The sequence below is a fragment of the Somniosus microcephalus genome, chromosome 1 (genome assembly GCF_052327205.1).
Source record: "Somniosus microcephalus isolate GS21.2 chromosome 1, FLI_Smic_1.0, whole genome shotgun sequence".
Taxonomy (NCBI): Eukaryota; Metazoa; Chordata; class Chondrichthyes; order Squaliformes; family Somniosidae; genus Somniosus; species Somniosus microcephalus.
In genome coordinates, this window is record NC_140987.1 from 60,307,337 (window position 1) to 60,330,387 (window position 23,051).

General features: G+C 47.1%; 1 protein-coding gene across 3 annotated transcripts in view; it reads right to left on the reverse strand.

Annotated features, from left to right (window-relative positions):
- Positions 1–256: 256 nt before the first annotated feature.
- LOC147124119 (betaine--homocysteine S-methyltransferase 1-like) overlaps positions 257–23,051 on the reverse strand; it is a 54,381-nt gene continuing 31,586 nt past the window's right edge. For all 3 annotated transcript variants that reach the window (XM_085982261.1, XM_085982253.1, XM_085982246.1), the window contains 4 exons: positions 21,212–21,359; positions 13,460–13,642; positions 9,146–9,374; positions 257–518 (listed from right to left, as the gene is read on the reverse strand). In XM_085982261.1, the coding sequence (XP_085838387.1) occupies positions 362–518; positions 9,146–9,374; positions 13,460–13,642; positions 21,212–21,359 (717 nt within the window). In that variant the 3' untranslated portion in view covers positions 257–361. The remainder of the gene's footprint in view (positions 519–9,145; positions 9,375–13,459; positions 13,643–21,211; positions 21,360–23,051) is intronic.

The following is a 23,051-nucleotide window of genomic DNA, read 5'->3' on the forward strand; positions in this document are numbered from 1 at the left end:
CTACCTCTTTCTGATGGTTTGAGCACACCTCTGGGGCAAGGGCCAGGAAAATCCCCATTACATTTTAGGCAGTTATTTATTATGTGTTTATCCAAGATCCAAGGGTGAATCTCCCACTCCTCCACAATAACTTTGACAGAAACCCTTGTTTGGGTGTGGAAGCGGGGTTTCCGCTGAACTTCCGATGGTGGAGTGGGAGAAGCCACAATGAAATTTACTAAAACAATTTAACAATTTATACAAGCTCTTTAAAAGTAAATACAAGACCATTTGTTCACTGGACTCAAAAACTTTATTCATTCAATTTGGTAATATCTGTATGGTACATTATGCTACCATTCCAGTAAAATTCTACTACTTCTCAAACATCTTTCAATTGATGGTCAGATGTCGCTTCGGTTTGTTGCACTAGGTCTTTGTCTCCTTTGGTCACATCCCAGCTGTCTGGTTTTGAGAGGGAGGCTGAATAGGGTCGGCCAGTTGCAGGCACCAGTTTCTCCCAATACGCCCGCTGAGCTCTAGGAAACAGGGCAAAGAAAATGCTTTATTTTGTGAGCTACTGGGCACAATTTCTGTGAAAGTTGTTGTTGACAATGGTTTCCACTGGTTGATGAATTGTTAGCAAGGGGTATTGACTCTGGATCATTAGAAGAACAACGGGGATTTTGTTTTCCGCCCCCTCCATAGAGGGTTGATCGAACACTTTCAGAAGTTGCTATTAAGACAGAGGCACTTAAATTCGGTGTGGGTTTCACTGGTCTGCCACTGTAACTCTGGAGGGAGATCAACAGATCCCCCAGGAAAATGGCAAATCTGCTGTTTCCAGGAATTTCCCCACTGCATTGCAAGGGTGTAACCTGTGTCCATCCCTTACGAGGCAAATGACAGGCATTCCATGATGGGGGTTCCCAACTCCTGGTCTTTAGTTGTGACCTGGCACTGCAGTGGCAGCTGTTATGGCAAGTAGGTGTAATGGCCTCCAGAAGGGCACATGTGTACCACGTTAGTAGGGCCCAGGCAGCCAGAGAGATAATGGCCAGGAGAGTGTGTCTGGGCAGCAACCTCTCCCCTCACTCCCCCCATATGGGCGTGTGCTGGCGCTTCCGATAGGTGAGCAGTAGAGATGGGCCGAGTGGTGCTCGTGCCCATCTGGTCCGTGCTCAATATGCAAACTCCAGCAGGTGCTATCCAAGGAATTGCACAGCCGAGAGATTAATATAATTTAAAGGGAATGAGGCAAGCTTTTAAAAATGAGGAAAATAAAATGATACAAAGAAATGAGATTAGAGTAGGTAACTGGCTGCCTGGGCAACTAGCTCAGCCATGATCTTACTGAATGGTGGAGCAGGCTTGAGGGGCCGTATGGCCTACTCCTGTTCCTAATTCTTATGTGATGTCAGTTGAAGAACTGATACTGGACAGACACTAATGGCATTCAGTTTTAAATTCCATACATAAGCATCTCAGTTTAGAGGCAAGAGCAGTTAAGACATTTGCCATGTAAAAGTTACTAACATTTGTTTAAAAAGTCGAAGCGTTGAAATGTATTGACTGAATCATCGTATTTGTGAATTGGATATTTATTTTCAGTCCTGCTGTTACAAGTCATCTGATTTTGGCTTAGAATTTGTACCGAAGTCACAGAAGCTGAAACGGTTAGAATCATAGAAATTTACGTCACAGAAGGAGGCCATTCGACCCATTGGGCTTGATGTTAACAACCTTGGCAGGTAATGTCGGTGGTGGGTCCCGGCCTCGCTGCTGGCTCCAACCCGCTGTGTAGAATGACTTTCCCCTAATGGGGCTTGATAAGCCTGCCCAGCGCGTTTACCGGCTAAGTGAAGGAAGCGGGTCTGATGATACCGTTTGATGACACGTCATCAGTCGGTTTCCTTAAAGGGACCATGCAGAAATTTATTTCTAAGGTACTGCAAACACTGACAAGCACTGCACAAAGGTGCAGGGCTGCACTCAGGCTCTCCCATGACTCCCTCCATATGCTTATGGTGGGAGTCACAGCACGCAGGGAGTTATCTTCCCTTCCCATGGGCAGAAAAGACCTCCCCAGGAGCAGAAAAGACCTCCCCAGGAGACCAACACAGCATGGTTGCACATTGCACAGGAGGACACAAGCAGAGATGTCGTCAGGAGGATCAGGCTGCAGCGGGGCAAACTTTTCAATGATCTCAGTAGATCACAAAACGTTACTGCAAAGCCACACTTAACCTCATCCTGCTGTGCCACATCTCCATCACTCTGCCTTCCCTACCCTACTCCTGCACATCCTTACTCACACCAACTTACCTTGCACCTCCACCCATCGTTCTCTATCTACATTATCACGTCCCCATCTCACTAGCCACTCCTCACACTCGCCCTCACCCTAGTCCAATCATACCAAGTAATAACACACAAGGGTAGGCACTTGTGTGCTTTACCCAATATTTATGTGAAGTTTCTGTTAATGTCCTGTCATACATGAAATCTTTATTTTCAACACTTTGCATTTTTGGACGGATTTCTGTGCACCTTTGGAAATGGCTTAGTGAGTGGCAGTGAATGGTGAGACAAAATGGTACCCCCCGCAATGGCGATGAGTGTGAAAGGAATGGCTTGGGCATTGTAGGGATGCTTTATGGTGTTGGTGTGGGGTGGTGCCAACCTGGCGCATCATGTGGCAGCCAGGGTGTACAGCGTCAAGTGAAGTAAATCTGGCCATGGTGAGGCCATCCCTGACGTCCGGGCAGCAATGTGGTTGAGTGCTGATGCCCTCTGTCCTGTGCAGCATCAGGCGATTGCGGAGAAGGTTGGTGTTGTTGTTGGTGCTGCTGTTGTTGGTGCTGCTACTGTTGGGGCTGATCATGGTGGGATTCTGAGGACCAAGGTGAGAGGGTTTCAAGGGCACCAGGCTGATGGAATGGATGGCAGGTGAAGTAGAGATGACAGAAGTGATCTGTCAATGGTGGGAGAGGTAATGAGGTCAGACTGGATGGAGACTTGTGTAAAGACTTGCAGCATTCTGAATTTGTAGTGGAAATGCAATTTGGAGAAGCTAGTGTTGTGTGGCACTACCACCGTGCTAAATGGGATAGATTCAGAACAGATCTAGCAGCTCAAAACTGGGCATCCATGAGGTGCAATGGGCCATCAGCAGCAGCAGAGTTCCACCACAATCTGTAACCTCATGGCCCGGCATATCCCTCACTCTAGCACTACCACCAAGCCAGGGGACCAACCCTGGTTCAACAAGGAGTGTAGAAGAGCATGCCAGGAGCAGCACCAGGCGTACCATCGCCGAATCCCCCCACTATCAACATCCTGGGAGGTCACCATTAACCAGAAACGTAACTGGACCAGCCACATAAATATTGTGACAACAAGAGCAGGTCAGAGGCAAGGTATTCTGTGGCGAGTGTCTCTCCTCCTGACTCCCCAAAGCCTTTCCACCATCTACAAGGCACAAGTAAGGAGTGTGATGGAATACTCTCCACTTGCCTGGATGAGTGCAGCTCCAACAACACTCAAGAAGCTCGACACCATTCAGGACAAAGCAGCCGGCTTGATTGGCACCCCATCCACCACCTTAAACATTCACTCCCTCCACCACAGGCATACCGTGGCTGCAGTGTGTACCATCTACAAGATGCACTGCACCAACTCGCCAAAGCTCCTTCAACAGCACCTCCCAAACCCGCGACCTCTTCCACCTAGAAGGACAAGAACAGCAGCCGCATGGGAACACCACCACCTCCAAGTTCCCCTCCAAATCACACACCATCCTGACTTAGAAGTATATCATCGATCCTTCATCGTCGCTGGATCAAAATCCTGGAACTCCCTACCTAACAGCGCCGTGGGGATACCATCACCACACCGACTGCAGCGGTTCAAGAAGAAGGTGGCTCACCACCACCTTCTCAAGGGCAACTAGGGATGAGCAATAAATGCTGGCCTTGCCAGCGATGTCCGGATCCCATAAGTGAATAAAAAAAAAGGGAACATGTCCCGATCAGCTGGGAGCTTTGACTTGACATTTGAAGCCGTCAACTCATCAGCTGAAATACTGGCAAGTCACCTCCCGCCTCAGCTTCACTGACGAGGTCTAGGCATAGCGAGAAACCGGTGGGCAACCTGTCAAATTCAAAAAGCTGGGAAAAAGCATTGTTAAGTGGTTGTAAACAAGCCACTAATGATTTCAATTGCCTCCCCTGCCGCTACGTGTCGGGTCTGCTCAGCGCTGGCAGACCCGATATTCCGGAAAAGCGCGTGACGACAGGTTGACAACACTTTTCCACCCGACCCACCACCGATCACGCCCACTGACACCCTGCAGAAGTGTTTGTTCCAGCTAAAAAAGAGCTATCCAGCCTAATCCCATTTTCCAGCTCTTGGTCCGTAGCCTTGTAGGTTACGGCACTTCAAGTGCACATCTAAGCACTTTTTAAATGTGATGAGTGTTTCTGCCTCTACCACCCTTTCAGGCAGTGAGTTCCAGACCCACACCATTCTCTGCATGAAAAAATTTCTCCTCCACTCTCTTCTAATCCTTCTACCAATTACTTTAAATCTATGCCCTTTGGTTATTGACCTCTCTGGTAGGGGAAATAGGTCCTTCCTATCCACTCTATCTAGGCCTCTCAATTTTATACACCTCAATCAAGTCTCTCCTCAGCCTCCTCTGTTCCAAAGAAAACAACCCCAGCCTATCCAATCTTTCCTCATAGCTAAAATTCTTCAGTCCTGGCAACATCTTTGTAAATCTTCTCTGTCCCCTCTCTAGTGCAATCACATCTTTCCTGTAATGTGGTGACCAGAACTGTATGCAGTACTCTAGCTGTGGCCTAACTAGTGTTTTATACAGTTCAAGCATAACCTCCCTGCTCATATATTCTATGCCTTGGCTAATAAAGGAAAGTATCCCTTGGGTCCGTCTGTTCCTCTACATTTCTCACTATCCTATCATTTATTGTATGTTCCCTTGCCTTATTAGCTCTCTCAAAATGCATTACCTCACACTTATCTGGATTGAATTCCATTTGCCACTTTTCTGTCCACCTGACCAGCCCAGCAATATCTTCTTGAAGCCTACAGCTTTCTTCCTCACTGTCAACCACACGGCGAATTTTTGTAACATCTGTAAACTTCTTAATCGTGCCCCCTACATTGAAGTCTAAATCACTGATGGGTACCACAAAAAGCAAGGGACCTAGTACTGAGCCCTGCGGAACCCTACTGGAAACAGCCTTCCAGTCACAAAAACACCCTTTGCTTGCTGCCAGAGCCAATTCTGGATCCAACTTGCCACTTTCCCTTGGATCCCATGGGCTTTTACTTTTCTGACCAGTCTGCCATGTGGGACCTTATCAAAAGCCTTGCTAAAATCCATGTAGACTACATCAAATGTGCTACCCTCATCAACTCTCTTTGTTACCTCCTCAAAAAATTCAATCAAGTTAATCAGACATAACCTTCCCTTAACAAATCCATGCTGACTGTCCTTGATTAATCCGTGCCTTTCTAAATGCCGATTAATACTGTCCCTCAGAATTTTTCCAACAATTTGCCCACCACCGAGGTTAGGCTGACTGGCCTGTAATTAGTCGGTTTATCCCTTTCTCCCTTTTTAAAAAACGGTACAACGTTAACAGTCCTCTGGCACCACACCTGTAGTCAGAGAAGATTGAAAAATAGTCAGGCCCTCCACTATTTCCACCCTTAGCTCCTCAGTTCTTCAAAAACATTATACTTAGTGGGGGTAATTTTGACTTTGGACGACAGTGTAAAACAGAATGAAGTGAACATTTTGTTAATATTAACAAAAGAGAGCGATCTAGAACAGGTGGCTGATATCGCCTGTTTTATACCATCGTCCAAAATCAAAATTACCCCCAAAAGATTTTGTTAGCTATTTGGTAAGTACCTGTACATAGAAAGCTTTTTAAAAAATTTGGTCCTGGGATGTGGGCGTCGCTGACAAGGCCAGCATTTATTGCCCATCCCTAATTGCCCTCGAGAAGGTGGTGGTGAGCTGCCTTCTTGAAGTGCTGCAGTCTGTGCGGTGAAGATACTCCCAAGTGTTGTTAGGGAGGGAGTTCCAGGATTTTGACCCAGCGACGATGAAGGAACGACGATATATTTCCAAATCAGGATGGTTTTTAACTTGGAGGGGAACTTGCAGGTGATGGTGTTCCCATGCACCTGCTGCCCTTGTCCTTCTAGGTGGTAGAGGTCGTGGGTTTGGGAGGTGCTGTCGAAGAAGCCTTGGCGAGTTGATGCAGTGCATCTTGTAGATGGTACACACTGCAGCCACAGTACACCGGTGGTGGAGGGAGTGAATGTTTAAGGTGGTGGATGGGGTGCCGATCAAGCGGGCTGCTTTGTCCTGGATGGTGATGAGCTTCTTGAGTGTTGCACACATCCAGGCAAGTGGAGAGTATTCCATCAAACTCCTGACTTGTGCCTTGTAGATGGTGGAAAGGCTTTGGGGAGTCAGGAGGTGAGACATTCTTTGCAGAATACCCAGCCTCTGACCTGCTCTTGTTGCCACAGTATTTATGTGGCTGGTCCAGTTAAGTTTCTGGTCAATGGTGACCCCAGGATGTTGATGGTGGGGGATTCGGCGATGGTAGTGCCGTTGAATGTCAAGGGGCGGTGGTTATATTATTGTTGGAGATAGTCATTGCCTGGCGTCAATGTTACTTGCCACTTATCAGCCCAAGCCTGAATGTTGTCCAGGTCTTGCTGCATGCAGGCATGGACTGCTTCATTATCTGGGGAGTCACAAATGGAAATTAACTGTGCAATCATCAGCGAACATCCCCACCTCTGACCTTATGATGGAGGGAAGTTCATTGATGAAGCAGCTGAAGATGGTTGGGCCTAGGACACTGCCCTGAGGAACTCCTGCAGCTATGTCCTGTGGCTGAGATGATTGAACTCCAACAACCACAACCATCTTCCTTTGTGCTCGGTATGACTCCTGCCAGGGGAAGAGTTTTCCCCCTGATTCCCATTGACTGCAATCAAATGCTGCCTTGATGTCAAGAGCAGTCACTCTCACCTCACCTTTGGAATTTAGCTCTTTTGTCCATGTTTGGACCAAGGCTGTAATGAGATCCGGAGCCGAGTGGTGCTGGCGGAACCCAAACTGAGCATTGGTGAGCAGGTGATTGGTGAGTAAGTGCCACTTGATGGCACTGTTGATGACACCTTCCATCACTTTGCTAATGATTGAGAATAGACTGATGGGGCGGTAATTGGACTGATTGGATTTGTCTTACTTTTTGTGGACAGGACATACCTGGGCAGTTTTCCACATTGTTGGGTAGATGCTAGTAGTTGTACTGGAACAGCTTGGCTAGAGGCACAGCTAGTTCTGGAGCACAAGTCTTCAGCAGGACAGCCGGGATATTGTCGGGGGCCCACAGCCTTTGCTGTATCCAGTGCGCTCAGCTGTTTCTTGATATCACGCGGAGAGAATTGAATTGGCTGAAGACTGGCTTCTGTGATGGTGGGGACTCAGAAGGAAGTCGATATGGATCATCCACTTGGCACTTCTGGCTGAAGACGGTTGCAAACGCATCAGTCTGGTCTTTTGCACTCGCATGCTGGGTTCTGCCATCATTGAGGATTGGGATATTCATGGAGCCTCCTCCTCCTGTTAGTAGTTTAATTGTCCACCATCATTCACGACTGGATGTGGCAGGACTGCAGAGCTATGATATGATCCATTGATTGTGGGATCGCTTAGCTCTGTTTATAGCATGCTGCTTCCACTGTTTAGCATGCATGTAGTCCTGTGTTGCAGCTTCCCCAGGTTGGCACCTCATTTTTAGGTATACCTGGTGCTGCTCCTGGCATGCTCTTCTACACTCCTTATTGAACCAGGGTTGGTCACCTGGCTTGATGGTAATGGTAGAGTGAGGGATATGCCGGGCCATGAGGTTACAGATTGTGGTGGAGTACAATTCTGCTGCTGCTGATGGCCCACAGTGCCTCATGGATGCCCAGTTTTGAGCTGCTAGATCTGTTCTGAATCTATCCCATTTAACACGGTGGTAGTGCCACACAAAACGATGGAGGGAGTCCTCAGTGTGAAGACAGGACTTCGTCTCCACAAGGACTATGCTGTCATGGACAGATGCATCTGCGACAGGTAGATTGGTGAGGACAAGGTCAAGTAGATTTTTCCTCGTGTTGGTTCTCTCACCACCTGCCACAGGCCCAGTCTGGCAGCTTTGTCCTTCAGTACTCAGCCAGCCCAGTCAGTCGTGGTGCTACAGAGTCACTCTTGGTGATGGACATTGAAGTCCCATACCCAGAGTACATTCTGTGCGTTTACTACCCTCAGTGCTTCTTCCAAGTGGTGTTCAACATGGAGGAGTACTGATTCATCAGCTGAGGGAGGGTGGTAGGTGGTAATCAGCAGGCGGTTTCCTTGCCCATGCTTAACCTGATACTATGAGACTTCATGGAGCCTGGAGTCAATGTTGAGGACTCCCAGGGCCACTCCTTCCTGACTGTATACCATTGTACCGCCACCTCTGGTGGGACCGGATATACCCAGGGATGGTGATGGAGGAGTCTGGGACATTGGCTGAAAGGTATGATTCTGTGAGTATGACTATGTCAGGCTGTTGCTTGAATAGTCTGTGGGACAACTCTCACAATTTTGACACAAGTCCCCAGATGTTAGTGAGGAGGACTTTGCAGGGTCGACTGGGCTGGGTGTGCTGTTGTCGTGTCCGAAGCCAGTGCCGAGGTTGATGCCGGGTGGTCTATCGGGTTTTATTCTTATTATTGTTTTCTGTAGTGGTTTGTTACAATTGAGTGGCTTGCTAGGCCATTTCAGAGGGCAATTAAGAATCAACCACATTGCTGTGGGTCTGGAATCACATATAGGCCAGACCAGGTAAGGACAGCAGATTTCATTCCCTAACGGACATTAGTGAACCAGATGGGTTTTTACGACAATCCAGTAGTTTCAAGGTCACCAGTAGCTTTTTATTCCAGATTTATTTAACTAACTGAATTTACATTCCCCACCTGCTGTGGTGGGATTTGAACTCACGTCTCTGGATTAGTCCAGGCCCAGTTACATAACCACTATGCTACCGTTCCCAATCTACTGTTCTACCAATCATACCTTGCTCGCACCCAAGGCTTTGTGTGCATGGCAAGACCACGTCCCCAGGCATCATGTTTTTCTGAAGCTGCTGGAAGGAAGCCCCTCTCGGCTGCTAGCTCTTCGGCTATAGCCCTAATGTGAAAGGCCTCAAATCCACAGCAGCCGCCAATGTATCGGATTCCCAGGTTATAAGCATTCCTTGCATATTTATGCACGTCCCATCTGGTGAGAATTCTTGGCTCCAGAGCTTTTAAGAGAACAGAATCGGGTAGTAAATCACATGGTCCAACTACAATGAAACCATTTTATGTTGCTTTCAAAATACAAACAAATGCTCTGTTTATTTTAATTCAAATTTGAAACCTTCCCTGGCTGCTTCTGCCCTGAATATATAAGCCACATACACATTGCCATAGATTCACAATCCTCAGATTAATGTGGCACCATTTTGCAATCTACTGGACCTAATTCTAGGAAATGTGGCCGGGCAAGTGGTAGAAGTGTTAGTAGGTGAGCACTTTGGTGACAGTGACCATAATTCGGTGAGATTTAAGGTAGTCATGGAAAAGGACAGAGATGGACCGGAAATAAAGGTTCTAAATTGGGGGAAGGCCGATTTTAATATGATAAGGCAGGATCTGGCCAATGTGGACTGGGATCAGCTACTTGTAGGAAAATCCACATCGGAGCAATGGGAGTCTTTCAGAAAGGAAATTGAGAGAGTACAATGGCAACATGTTCCCGTAAAAGTCAAGGGTGGGACCAACAAGCCCAGGGAACCTTGGATGTCAAGGGATATACGAGAATGGATTAGGAAAAAAAGGGGGGCTTTTGACAGATACAAAGGACTAAAGACAGAGGAAGCTCTAGAAGAGTATAAAAAGTGCAGGGGGATACTTAAAAAAGAAATTAGGAGAGCGAGGAGGGGCCATGAAATAACACTGGCGAGCAAAATAAAGGAAAATCCTAAGGTGTTTTATAAGTATATTAAGGGCAAGAGGATAACTAGGGACCAAAGTGGCAATCTGTGTGTGGAGCCAGAAGATGTAGGTGGGGTTTTAAGTGAATTTTTTGCATCTGTGTTCACTATGGAGAAGGACGATGTAGACATAGAAATCGGGCAGGGGGACTGTGATATACTTGAACATATTAGCATCGAGAGGGAGGAGGTACTAGCGGCTTTAGCAGGCTTTAAAGTGAATAAATCCCCAAGCCCGGAGATGTATCCCAGGCTGCTGTGTGAGGCAAAGGAGGGGCTCTGACACAAATTTTCAGAACCTCTCTGGCCACAGGGGATGTGCCAGAGGACTGGAGAACAGCTAACGTAGTACCATTATTCAAGAAGGGTAGTAGGGATAAACCAGGGAATTATAGGCCAGTGAGCCTAACATCAGTGGTAGGGAAATTATTGGAAAAAATTCTGAGGGACAGAATTAGTCTCCACTTGGAGAGGCAAGGATTAAATCAGGGATAGTCAGCATGGCTTTGTCAAGGGAAGATCATGTCTGGCCAATTTGATTGAATTTTTCGAGGGGGTGACTAGGTGTGTGGATGAAGGTAGTGCAGTGGATGTGGTATACATGGATTTCAGTAAGGCTTTCGATAAAGTCCCACATAGGAGACTGGTCAAGAAGGTAAGAGCCCATGGGATCCAGGGTGCCTTGGCACATTGGATCCAAAACTGGCTGAGTGGCAGAAGGCAGAGGGTGATGGTCGAAGGTTGTTTTGGTGACTGGAAGCCTGTGTCCAGTGGGGTACCGCAGGGATCGGTGCTGGGTCCCTTGCTGTTTGTGGTCTACATTAATGATTTGGATGTGAATGTAAAAGGTATGATCAGTAAGTTCGCAGATGACACGAAAATTGGTGGGGTGGTAAATAGCGAGGAGGGTAGCCTCAGTCTGCAGGACGATATAGATGGGTTGGTCAGATGGGCGGAACAGTGGCAAATGGAATTTAACCCTGAAAAGTGTGAGGTGATGCATTTTGGAGGGACTAACAAGGCAAGGGAATACACAATGAATGGTAAGACCCTAGGAAAGACAGAGGATCAGAGGGACCTTGGTGTGCATGTACAATACATAGATCCGTGAAGGCAGCAGAACAGGTGGATAAGGTGGTTAAAAAGGTATATGGGATACTTATATTCTATGCCTCGGCTAATGAAGGCAAGGGCAGGGAGGCTATGATGGAGCTGTACAAAACGCTGGTTAGGCCACAGCTGGAATACTGTGTGCAGTTCTGGTCGCCACACTATAGGAAGGATGTGATTGCTTTGGAGAGGGTGCAGAGGAGATTCACCAGGATGTTACCTGGGCTGGAGCGCTTCAGCTATGAAGAAAGACTGGACAGGCTGGGGTTGTTTTCCTTGGAGCAGAGAAGGCTGAGGGGGGACCTGATTGAGGTGTACAAAATTATGAGGGGTACAAAATTATGAGGGGCATAGATAGGGTAGATAGAAAGGAACTTTTTCCCTTAGTAGAGGGGTCAATAACAAGGGGGCATAGATTCAAGGTAAGGGGCAGGAGGTTTAGAGGGGATTTGAGGAAGAACTTTTTCACCCAGAGGGTAGTTGGAATCTGGAACTCACTGCCTGAAAGGGTGGTAGAGGCAGGAACCCTCACAACATTCAAGGAGCATTTGGATGAGCACTTCAAATGCCATAGCATACAAGGCTACGGACCAAATGCTGGAAAATGGGATTAGATTAGACAGGGCTTGATGGCCGGCGCAGGCGCGATGGGCCGAAGGGCCTCTTTCTGTGCTGTATAACTATGACTCTAAGGGTACTGAAATTCCTTTGGGGGGGGGGGGGGGTGGGGAAAAGGAGAAAAGAGGGTGGTTTCACCAATCTCCCAACACAACTGGTTCTGCCAGGTCTTTGCAGTTTCTGACTTGCCTTAAGGGATGTAACCTCCACCCATCCTTTGCAAGGCAAAAGTTGTTGTGTGGCGAGGCAGAGGCTCTTTACACTGGTGTATTTTTGGAGGCCAGTTCACCAAGTAGACGTGTACTGTCCTATAGATGGATGAAAGTGTACTGCACTGGTGGGATCTAGGCCAAGATAGCTCTCCTCATCCTCCTCCTCCCCCCTCAATGGGACGTGGGCACCAGAGATGAACCCAGTGTAGTTTGCACCCACCTACTCTATGCAAATAGAGCAGGTGGGTGCAAGTGTCCTTCCATTGATCCTGTAAACTCCAGTGGGTCAGCACTTGGAGGGTACAATCCTAGCTTAAACACCAGATAATGTTCGAAAATTTCAGGGGCTCCGTTTCTACACTTTTGCTTAGTTACAGGTTGTACTGCAAAATTTGCAAACCCCTTCAATCAAGTTTCTCCACCCCCAAATATTGGTCATTTTATGTTCATCAAAAAGGGCCAAGATGGTCACATGCAACTACTACACATGCCCTCATTTGCTCTGCCACCCCTATCTGGGGTAACTTCTAGCTCCTTCCTCTCCAAAAATCACTGGGACTAGAATTCCAGTTCCCATCTGTTGCACTAATCTGAACCTTAATGTAATTCAGTGCTGCCCACCGAATGATCATTAGAGGTGGGCAATGAACCGTCTTTACAATGTGCTCCAGATTAAGCAGGCTGGCACTGCATATGTTCGGACTTAGCTCTGACTTCACAAACCAGCAGCGAGCCCTAGGGCAGCATCTAGTGAGACATTCCCCTTGAACGGCTCTTGCACCACCAAGATTAGAGCTCGAAGGTCAATTGTAGATTCAGAGTACTGGGACCAGGGAGAAGTCACGAAAAACAGATCTGAACCACTATTTGGAGGACGCCAGCTAGCAACTAAATGTGTAGATAGGACAACTTTTGGTATAAGTTGTAAATTCTCACTGCACTACTTATTGGATAGCAGGCTGGAGCACCGTAAAAAAGCAAGGTTGCTGAAACTTAACCAAATTTAATGTGGCCAAAGTTCATGCACAAAAAAAATTACTGATATTTATTGAAGATCACCTTATAAGAGATGATTAAGGCCAAGGAAGTTCGCAGGGTGAGAATATGATTTTTTTGATGTTTTCCAATTGACAGAACAGAGAATTTCTACATTTGCTAGCACAGATCTTTTTAAATTTTCCTGCTTCATTTTTCTCCAGCTTTCTGTCCCATCTTAACTGTACATGTGCAATTGAAGTCAGAGATGCAGAGTAACAAGCAGGAAGGGCCTAGGTTTGACTCAAGGCCTACCAGCGACTACATACAAATAGAAAAAACAGATTCTAAAATTCCAATAAATGCAACAAAAAAATGCGACCTAAAGCCTGTCAAATTTTATCAGGAGGCATTAAAGCGAGAAATTTAAACTCTTACCAAATGGCAATTCTGGTAGACCAGAGAATCCCTGCTTGTTGCAATCAGGTGTGTGAAAAGCAATAGGCTGCACCATCAAGTGTGCTTTTAGATTTGCAGCTTCTAAACCTTCCTTCATAAGCTTCATAGTTTTGAGGGAAGTGGTTGGGTCAAAATGGCAGTTCACACCAACAACGTCAGCACCTATAAAACAAGAATTGAAACATCATTTAGCGGGGAAAAAGATGGGGGAGCTTGCAGGTTGCAACATTTACTAGATCTCTTAAGTGAGTTTTTAAAAATTTTGATACAAGGTATTGGGCTGAAAAAAGATTTAACAACAACTTGTATTTATATAGCACCTTTAACATAGTAAAATGTCCCAAGGTGCTTCACAGGCACATTATCAAACAAAATTTGACATTGAGCCACATAAGGAGATATTAGGACAGAGAAGAGGTAGGTTTTAAGGAACATCTTAAAGGAGGAAAGAGAGGTAGAGAGGTTTAGGGAGGGAATTCCAGACCTTAGGGCCCAGGCAGCTGAAGGCACGACCGCCAGTGGTGGAGCGATTAAAATTGGGGATGCGCAAGTGGCAAGAATTGGAGGAACGCAGAGAACTCGGAGGGTTGTAGGACTGGAAGAGGGTACAGAGGTAGGGAGGGGCAAGGCCATGTAGGGATTTAATGACATTAAATGACATAAGTGCCAGGCAATGACCATCTCCAACAAGAAAAATCCCAACCACCTTCATCTGACCTTCAATGGCACCACCATCACTGTTTCCCACCATTGATGTCTTGGAGGTCACCGCTGGCCAGAAGGTTAAGTGGACCACTTATAGCAATACCATGACTTCAACAGCAGGGCAGAAGCCGGTTACTCTGATGATTAACTCAACTCCTGACTCCTCAAATCCTCTCCACCATCTACAAGTCAAGAGTGCGGTTTCAACAGAGTACTGCGAGTTGGGCGAGTCAGAGTTAGGTGAGGAGTGGAAGGAGAAGCTCCCTTGCTTTGCCTTTGTTTTTCCTAACCTTTCACCCTGTAGGAAGAGGCCGGTGTTGGGAGCAGCAGGAGAGTAGTGAGTATTTAAACTCACTTTCGCGGGCTTTTTCTCAAAGGCCGGTCAATCTCGCAGACCGGCGGCGGCGTTTCAGAGCCACGCCATGATTCAAAAAGTGACGCGGGCAGGAGGAAGCAGCTGATTGGGTGAGAATGGCCAGGTGAGTATTTATACTACTCTTTAGTTTGACAGTTAAGATTAATAGCTTATAAAGTTTAGAAGGTCTTAATTTTTGTGGTTATAGTTTCTAAGGTCTCTGTTGTGTATCGGGGAGTGCTAGTAACCAAGGGCCCTTGAGTATATCATTTAATTGTAGTGTAATTGGTGGTATTGATTTGATTTAATTTAAATTAATTGAAGGGTAAGTCATGACAGCACAGCTCGGCCCTGTGGCATGCTCCTCCTGCACTATGTGGGAAATCAGGGACAGTTCCTGTGTCCCTGACGACTATGTGTGCGGGAAGTGTATCCAGCTGCAGCTACTGGCATACAAAATTATTACAGGGCGTGATAGGGTGGATGCTGGAAGAATGTTTCCCTTGGCTGGGGAGTCTAGAACCAGGGGCCCCAGCCTCAGGATAAAGGGTAGGCCATTCAGGACTGAGATGAGAAGAAATTTCTTCACACAGTGGGTGGTGAATCTTTGGAATTCTCTACCCCAGAGGGCCGTGGAGGCTCAGTCATTGGGTATATTCAGAATAGAAGTCGATAGATTTCTGACTAGTAAGGGCATCAAGTGATATGGTGATAGGGCCGGTGAATGGAGTTGAGGCAGAAGATCAGCCACGATCTCATTGAATGGCAGAGCAGGCTTGAAGGGCCGAATGGCCTACTCCTGCTCCTATTTCTTATGTTCTTAATTGAAATATCAAGTGAGCTGGGGAAAGGAAGTGCATAAGCAGAACAGGCAACTGTGATTTCTGTCAGGAGGAACAATCGGTGAATTAGGAGAAATCAGTTTCTACCGAAGTGTCCTGATTAAATAATTTACTAGACAATGAGTCATCCATTAGATTTGCCAGAATTGACTTCTAATCCTAGGTGGGCTACTGGGAAGTCATCAAATAGAAGCTACTTCTTCTACATGTGCGGAGAAAGACAAAAAGATAAGAGCCGATTTTAACGCCCGGCAGCTGGGGCCTGAGGTAGATGTTGAATTGTCTGGCCCTTTGCAGCGTGAGGCCCAGGAGATTTTAATTCCAGGGACTCATCTGCATGGACCATCTGAGTCGCCTGCCAAACTGAATGAGAAGCGCGAGCAGGCCAAAAGTCTGGAGTGGGATTTTGGGTGGCACAGGGCTGCCACCAACCCAAAAGAATGGTCCTTGGCAATCAACGGATCAGATCAAGCTCTGCAGTCCTGCCACATCCAGTCGTGAATGGTGGTGGACCATTAAACAACTAGCGGGAGGAGGAGGCTCCATGAATATCCCAATCCTTAATGATGGTGGAGCCCAGCACGTGAGTGCAAAAGACAAGGCTGAAGCGTTTGCAACCATCTTCAGCCAGAAGTGCCGAGTGGATGATGCATATTGGCCTACTCCCGAGGTCCCCACCATTACAGAAGCCGGTCTTCAGCCAATTCGATTCACTCCATGTGATATCAAGAAATGGCTCAGCGCACTGAATACAGCAAAGGCTATGGGCCCCGACAACATCCCGGCTGTCGTGCTGAAGTCTTGTGCTCCAGAACTAGCCGCACCTCTATCAAGCTGTTCCAGTACAGCTACAGCACTGGCATCTACCTGACAATGTGGAAATCTGCCCAGGTATGTCCTGTCCACAAAAAGGACAAATCCAATCTGGCCAATTACCACCCCATCAGTCTACTCTCAATCATCAGCAAATTGATGGAAGGTGTCATCAACAGTGTTATCAAGCGGCACTTACTCACCAATAACCTGCTCACTGATGCTCAGTTTGGGTTCTGCCAGGACCACTTGGCTCCCGACTTCATTACAGCCTTGGTCCAAACATGGACAAAGGAGCTGAATTCCAGAGGTGAGGTGAGAGTGACTGCCCTTGACATCAAGGCAGCATTTGACTGAGTGTGGCATCAAGGAGCCCGAATAAAACTGAAGTCAATGAGAATCGGGGGGGGAAAACTCTCCACTGGCTGGAGTCATAGTTAGCACAAAGGAAGATGGCTGTGGTGATTGAAGGTCAATCATCACAGCCCCAGGACATTGCTGCAGGAGTTCCTCAGGACAGTGTCCTAGGCCCAATCATCTTCAGCTACTTCATCAATGACCTACCCTCCAACATAAGATCAGAAATGGGGATGTTCGCTGATGACTGCACAGTGTTCAGTGCCATTCACAATTCCTCAGATAATGAAGCAGTTCATGCCCGCATGCAACAAGACCTGGGCGACGTTCAGGTTTGGGCTGATAAGTGGCAGGTAACATTCGCGCCGCAGAAGTGCCAGGCAATGGCTAGATAGAGTAACAAGAAGAGTCTAACCATCTCCCCTCGACATTCAACGGCATTACCATCGCCAAATCCCCTACCATCAACATCCTGGGGGTCACCATTGACCAGAAACTTAACTGGACCAGCCACATAAATACTGTGGCTACAAGAGCAGATCAGAGGCTAGGAATTCTGAGGCGAGTGTTTCACCTCCTGACACCCCAGAGCCTTTCCACCATCTGCAAGGCACGTGTGTGATGGAATACTCTCCACTTGCCTGGATGGGTGCAGCTCCAACACTCAAGAAGCTCGACACCATCCAGGGCAAAGCAGCTGGCTTGATTGGCACCACATCCACCACCTTAAACAGTCTCTCCCTCCACCAATGGCTGCAGTGTGTATCATCTACAAGATGCACTGCAGCAACTCGCCAAGGCTTCTTCGGCAGCACCTCCCAAACCCGCGACCTCTTCCACCTAGAAGGACAAGGGCAGCAGGTGCATGGGAACACCACCACCTCCAAGTTCCCCCCCCCCCCCCCCAAGTCACACACCAGCTTGACTGGGAAGAATATTGCCGTTCCTTCATCGTCGCTGGGTCAAAATCCTGGAACTCCCTCCCTAACAGCACTGTGGGAGTACCTTCACCGCACGGACTTCAGCGGTTCAAGAAGGCAGCTCACCACCTGTAACTTCTTGTGCTTTAGTCCAAGCACCCGTGGCAAAACTTGTCCACAACCAAGAATTTGCAGAAAAACGAATTTAGCTATTTAATGGTTTAACAAAATACAGGAGGCATCAAACTCAACAAAGTTTGAAAAAACTTTTCCTGGTATGCAGAAACATAAAATAGCAATATTCAGAGGTTGGGTTAATAGCACTGTGGAGGCATAGTGGGGGAAACTGTACTATGCATCTAATCACACATAGGGGTGTTTAATGTTGACACTGGGTACCAAAACTAGAAAAGATAAACAGCAGTGAAGCTCCTCACCTTCAATACAGGAAACTTTGTGATATCCGGCACCGACAGGACCGAGCTGTTGCCGATCTATCAAAACTGCCGGACAAACCAGCGTTAATGTTGAAGCATACGGAGATTTGCAGCTCCGTATCTGGCAACAAACACTGTTGCTTAGCAACAGCTTCTAAACAGTCGGCCCTACCTTGGAAGTGTCTCTGTAGCTTAGCAACAGCTTCAGAGAGACTTTGCAGAGCCGGACTGTTGAAAAAAAAGCCATAAGAAGAAAAAAAAGCCACAAGAAAAAAAAGCCACAAGAAGAAAAAAAAACTAACAAAACGGCTCCTGATTTCTGCCGGTAGATCGAGGTTTCTGGACATACAACCTCCGGATAAACCAAAGTTTCCTGTACTTAATTTAATTCTCTTGCCCAGACCAAAAAAAAATACAAGGCAAGGAAAATATTCCTATTAGCAGTAACTGTGAGGGTGCCGGTCAGTTCCTTCAGTAACCCCTAGATGGCACCTTCACTGGTTGGTTTCTCTTTGTTCCTCTTTTGGTAGCACCAATCAAAAATAAACAAATAAACTGTAACTAATAGAACTTTAGATAAGTGTTAACAAATCAAATCAGAATTTGGTTATCCAAATCAATTATGCACTCCAGTCCCCGCGGCGCCCACCGGTCGCGAAAGTCCTCGAGCGTGCCGGCGAACACCGCGTGCTCCATCTCCAGGGCCACCCGGGCGTGAACATGGCCGCGGAAGAGAGGGTGGCAATCTGGCCGGACGACCCCCTCGACCGCCCGCTGCCTGGACCAATTGATGGCTTTCTTAGCCAGGCCCAGGAGCAGGTTTCTCTTTGTTAATTGTTAGTAGTTTCTCCTTCTCTTTTGGTAGAACCAAATAAATTAAACAAATAAACTGTAAATCAACCACTAAAAGAACTTAAAATAAACCTTAGCAAATCAAATTAAAATTTGGTTGTCCAAACCAATTATGCACTCCAGTCCCCGCGGCGCCCACCGGTCACGGAAATGCTCGAGCGCGCTGGCAGACACCGCGTGCTCCATCTCCAGGGCCACCCGGGCGCGAACATGGCCACGGAAGAGAGGGAGGCAATCTGGCCGGACGACCCCCTCAACCGCCCGCTGCCTGGACCAATTGATGGCTTTCTTAGCCAGGCCCAGGAGCAGGTTTCTCTTTGTTAATTGTTAGTAGTTTCTCCTCTCTTTTCATTGGACCCAAATAAAAAAGAAACAATTTCACAAATAAGGTGACAACAACCCAATTACCCTTTTAAATAACCCTCCACCAATCAAATTAAAATTTGGTTGTCCCGATTAACAATGCACTCCAGTCCCCACGGCGCCCACCGGTCACGAAAGAGCTCGAGCGTGCCGGCGGACACCGCGTGCTCCATCTCTAGGGCCACCCGGGCGCGAACATGGCCACGGAAGAGGGGGAGGCAATCCGGTCGGACGAGTTAGTAGTTTCTCCTGTGTTTATTATTTAACTGCCTTTTATCTGGTTTATTGGTTTCACCTGTTTTTGCTTGTATTTAAGTTCTGTGGTTTCTTCCCTCTGACCTCCGCCCTGACAGCGGCCCCGTGTCTACACGGCCCCACGACAGCAACCCTGACAGTAGAACTGAGCCAGTATGGACTCAGCAGCGATGGAGGAATTTTGTTCTATTCTCGTCCGTTAAGGTGCTTTCCTCGCCCTTCTTGTGTCCCTTCGGAATATAATCCATTGAACGTGTTAACTCTGGAAAACGATGGCTCTGTCGCTTACAAAGATTATGATCATATGATCGCCACGACATGTACCTGCCGCTAGTGGATGAGGAGGATGATTTTGTCTTGAGATTTCTGAACATCTGCAGTTCGTGATCAGTCGGAATGGGAAATATCATTGCTTGAAAAGCCAAGAAAATTCACTGTGTACTAATACAGACTTTTTCATTTTTGACTTCTAGTTCTAAATGCCCAGGAGGGTGTGTGGCTGGCTACTGTTGTACATGTGTGACTGTGACTTCGGATTTATCAAGTTTGAGCCTTAAGTCTTTTCCCCCTTTGGGTATCCATACCACTATAATATAGAAGTGTGGATAATTTAAGCATATGCTCTATTTTCATTTAAATTATTATCCTCTGCCTTATGTTTTCATAATGAAATGAGGGCCATTTTATAATTGTCTGTTTCTGGTTATGTGCTTTATGGTTTGTTTTGAGCAATGTTTTGCTGCTTGTTTGCTCTCATGTTGCTGGTTACCCAAATTGCAGGAGATGTATTGGCCATTTCACCACTGCTCTTGGGCAGCAAGCTTTCTGGGTTTTTTGTGTTTTGCTAAATGTGCTCTTGGTAGTTCTGTTTTGAGTAATTGATCTCGTGTTTTTTTTTAATGTTTGAAGCCGAGTGTTTTAATGTAGAGGCAATGACTGTGCTAAATGACGCTTTTTTGGCCGTACAGGCACGGAGTTTTGTACACCAGGACCACGAGTACTGCCTTATCAGTCCTTTGGTTCCTGCTTCCAGACTACCCACCCCCCCCCCCCCCCGCCCCGCATGATTGAAGGTCAGCAATCCTACACGGTCCGTCGCCTCCTTGATAGTTGCCAGGTTAGGAGGAGCATTCTATACCTGGTCGGCTGGGAGGGTTATGGTCCTGAAGAGTGTTCTTGGGTTTCGGCCCGGGTCATTTTGGATCCTGAACTCAGAGATTTTCGCCGTCGCCACCCTGATCGTCCAGGAGGAACTTCAGGAGCCGTTCCTAGGGGAGGGGGTCCTGTGAGGGTGCCAGTCAGTTCCTTCAGTAACCCCTAGATGGCACCTTCACTGGTTGGTTTCTCTTTGTTAATTGTTAGTAGTTTCTCCTGTGTTTATTATTTAACTGCCTTTTATCTGGTTTATTGGTTTCACCTGTTTTTGCTTGTATTTAAGTTCTGTGGTTTCTTCCCTCTGGGCTCAGTCCTGACAAGGTGCTCTGTCTTGACTAGGTGCTCAGTTTTGGACAAGCTGGTTGCCCTGGGGTAGCTTGTCTTGAGCTCAGTCTTGACAAGCTGGTTGCCTCACGGTAGCTTGTCTTGAGTTCCTATCTTGACTAGCCGTTTGCCTATGTGGTAGCTTGTCTTGAGCCCCTATGTTTGTATTGTTTACCTGTGTGATTCTAGTAAAGTACTGTTATTAAGACTGCATATCTGCTTCTCGCCTCGTCTGTCTGCACTTGGGTCCAGAACCAGCCTCGCCCGGACGGCACGGCCCCGTAACATCAACCCTGACAGTAACATCGGAATGCTTTGACATCCTAAAAAAAAGTTTGGCGAAATTGCCTTACCAGCCTTTACGAGTCTGACTGCACAGTCCCCAGCCGATACTCCAGTCAGATCACCCTCTGGACCAATGCACAAGGTGGCACAAACTGGTTTGCCAGATTCCTTCAAAACCTGAACTGCCCATTCGGCTTCCTCCACATGTTCAAAATACTGCAAAAGAGAGCACCAGTATTTAAATACAAAGACTAATATCAGGAGTCTGCTCGTCTTGAACAAGCTTCCTGCAAAATAAAATGGCAGCCTATTAATTTTCCACAAAGTTTTTCCAACAAAAACCATATTTTCCTCTTTGCTAATTTTAGCTAAAAATTACTTGCAAGCAGAAAGTGTGTAACGTCAATAGAAAACATTAGATTATTCATCCGAGCTTAATATTGCTTTAAAGATTTCTATCCCTTCAAATACTGAAATGTAGAAAAAATTGTGTGGGAGAAAAAAACCGACTATTTATGTAGTGCTCTTCGAGTAGAAGAATGACCCAAGGCACTTCAGAGAGCAGAAAACACAGTGGGCGGTTTGGGAGAAGTGACCAAAAGTTTGGTTGAATAAACGCTGGGAGCAAAAAGCTGATTTTTGCTCATCAAGCTCTTCGTGACAAATCTGAGAATCTTAAGAATCTCCATTTTATATTTTTGAATTAATTTTTATCTAGTCCAAATTAGGATTGCTTTACTAAAATGGATTCCCAGAATTTCCTTAGAATAAGTTATTATCTCTGTAGCTTGGTATGTAAATGCCACTTAGCAGGGAATTGTATAACCTCTGTTTATGTTAATCCACGGGTATCGCAGACAACATCCAGTATCGGGTAGTGCACCCAGGGGCTTGGAAAGACACTTGTCTGTTGTGACATCACTTAGGGGCGATTTTCCCAGCCCCAGGGAGGTGGGTTTGGAGGCGGGACAGTTGGCAAAAATCGCAAAAAAAGTGAGGACGGGTTCGGAACCCGCCTCCAACCCGCCTCCGCGCAATTTTGCCGGAGGCGGGTTTGATATGTGCGATTCGGTCCCACCTCCATCAGTCGGGAGAGGTAGTTAAGACCCTTAAATAGTCGTTAAGGGCCTCCAAAATCCTATTTTGACAGGCCTTTGTTATTTTGCCACATTTTGTGCGTGTTGCATGACCCTCCTAAACTACGCCAGCTAATCCTGGCCGGTTGTCAAGTGGGTGACCTCCTCACAGCTGCAGCTCCACCATTAAAACTGAGCTTTCATCAAGGAGCAGTTGCAGTTGGCAGAACTTTTGTTCCACAGGTCTTTCAGCACTTTTAGCTGGCCTACCGAAGTCATCGGTGCTGCAGCTTCTATCTCTCAACTGTGGGACCTCCTTGGAAGACCCTCTCCCGCTTGGACTGAGCGCTTCCCCAACGGAGATATCTGTCAGCAATATGGGAACCATTTATTTCCTTTCACCATGGACCTCAGATTTGGATGAGGAGCAGCCACGGCAGCAGCAGAACCAGGCAGCTCAGCAGCAACACCAGCTGGAGCCCCAACCTCCTGCTTACCCACCTGATGCTGCACAGGGTAGAAGGCGCCAGCGCATGGAAGCACGTCGCCGCAGGAGATACCCCCAACACAGGGTTTACAGACAGAGGATGAGCTACCTCAACATGACTGAGCAGCAGTGCCAAAGGAGGCCGAGGCTCGCGGCAGGTTGTCGGAGACATCTGCGCACTGCTGCACCAACATCTGGAACCCAGAGGAGCAGGTGGACACTCCTCACCAGTGGCTGTCAAAGTCACCACCACACTCAACTTTTTTGCCTCAGGCTCCTTCCAGGGATCGTCAGCAGACAGCTAACGAGGCTGAGGAGCGCTACAACGCCAGTCACATTTCCACC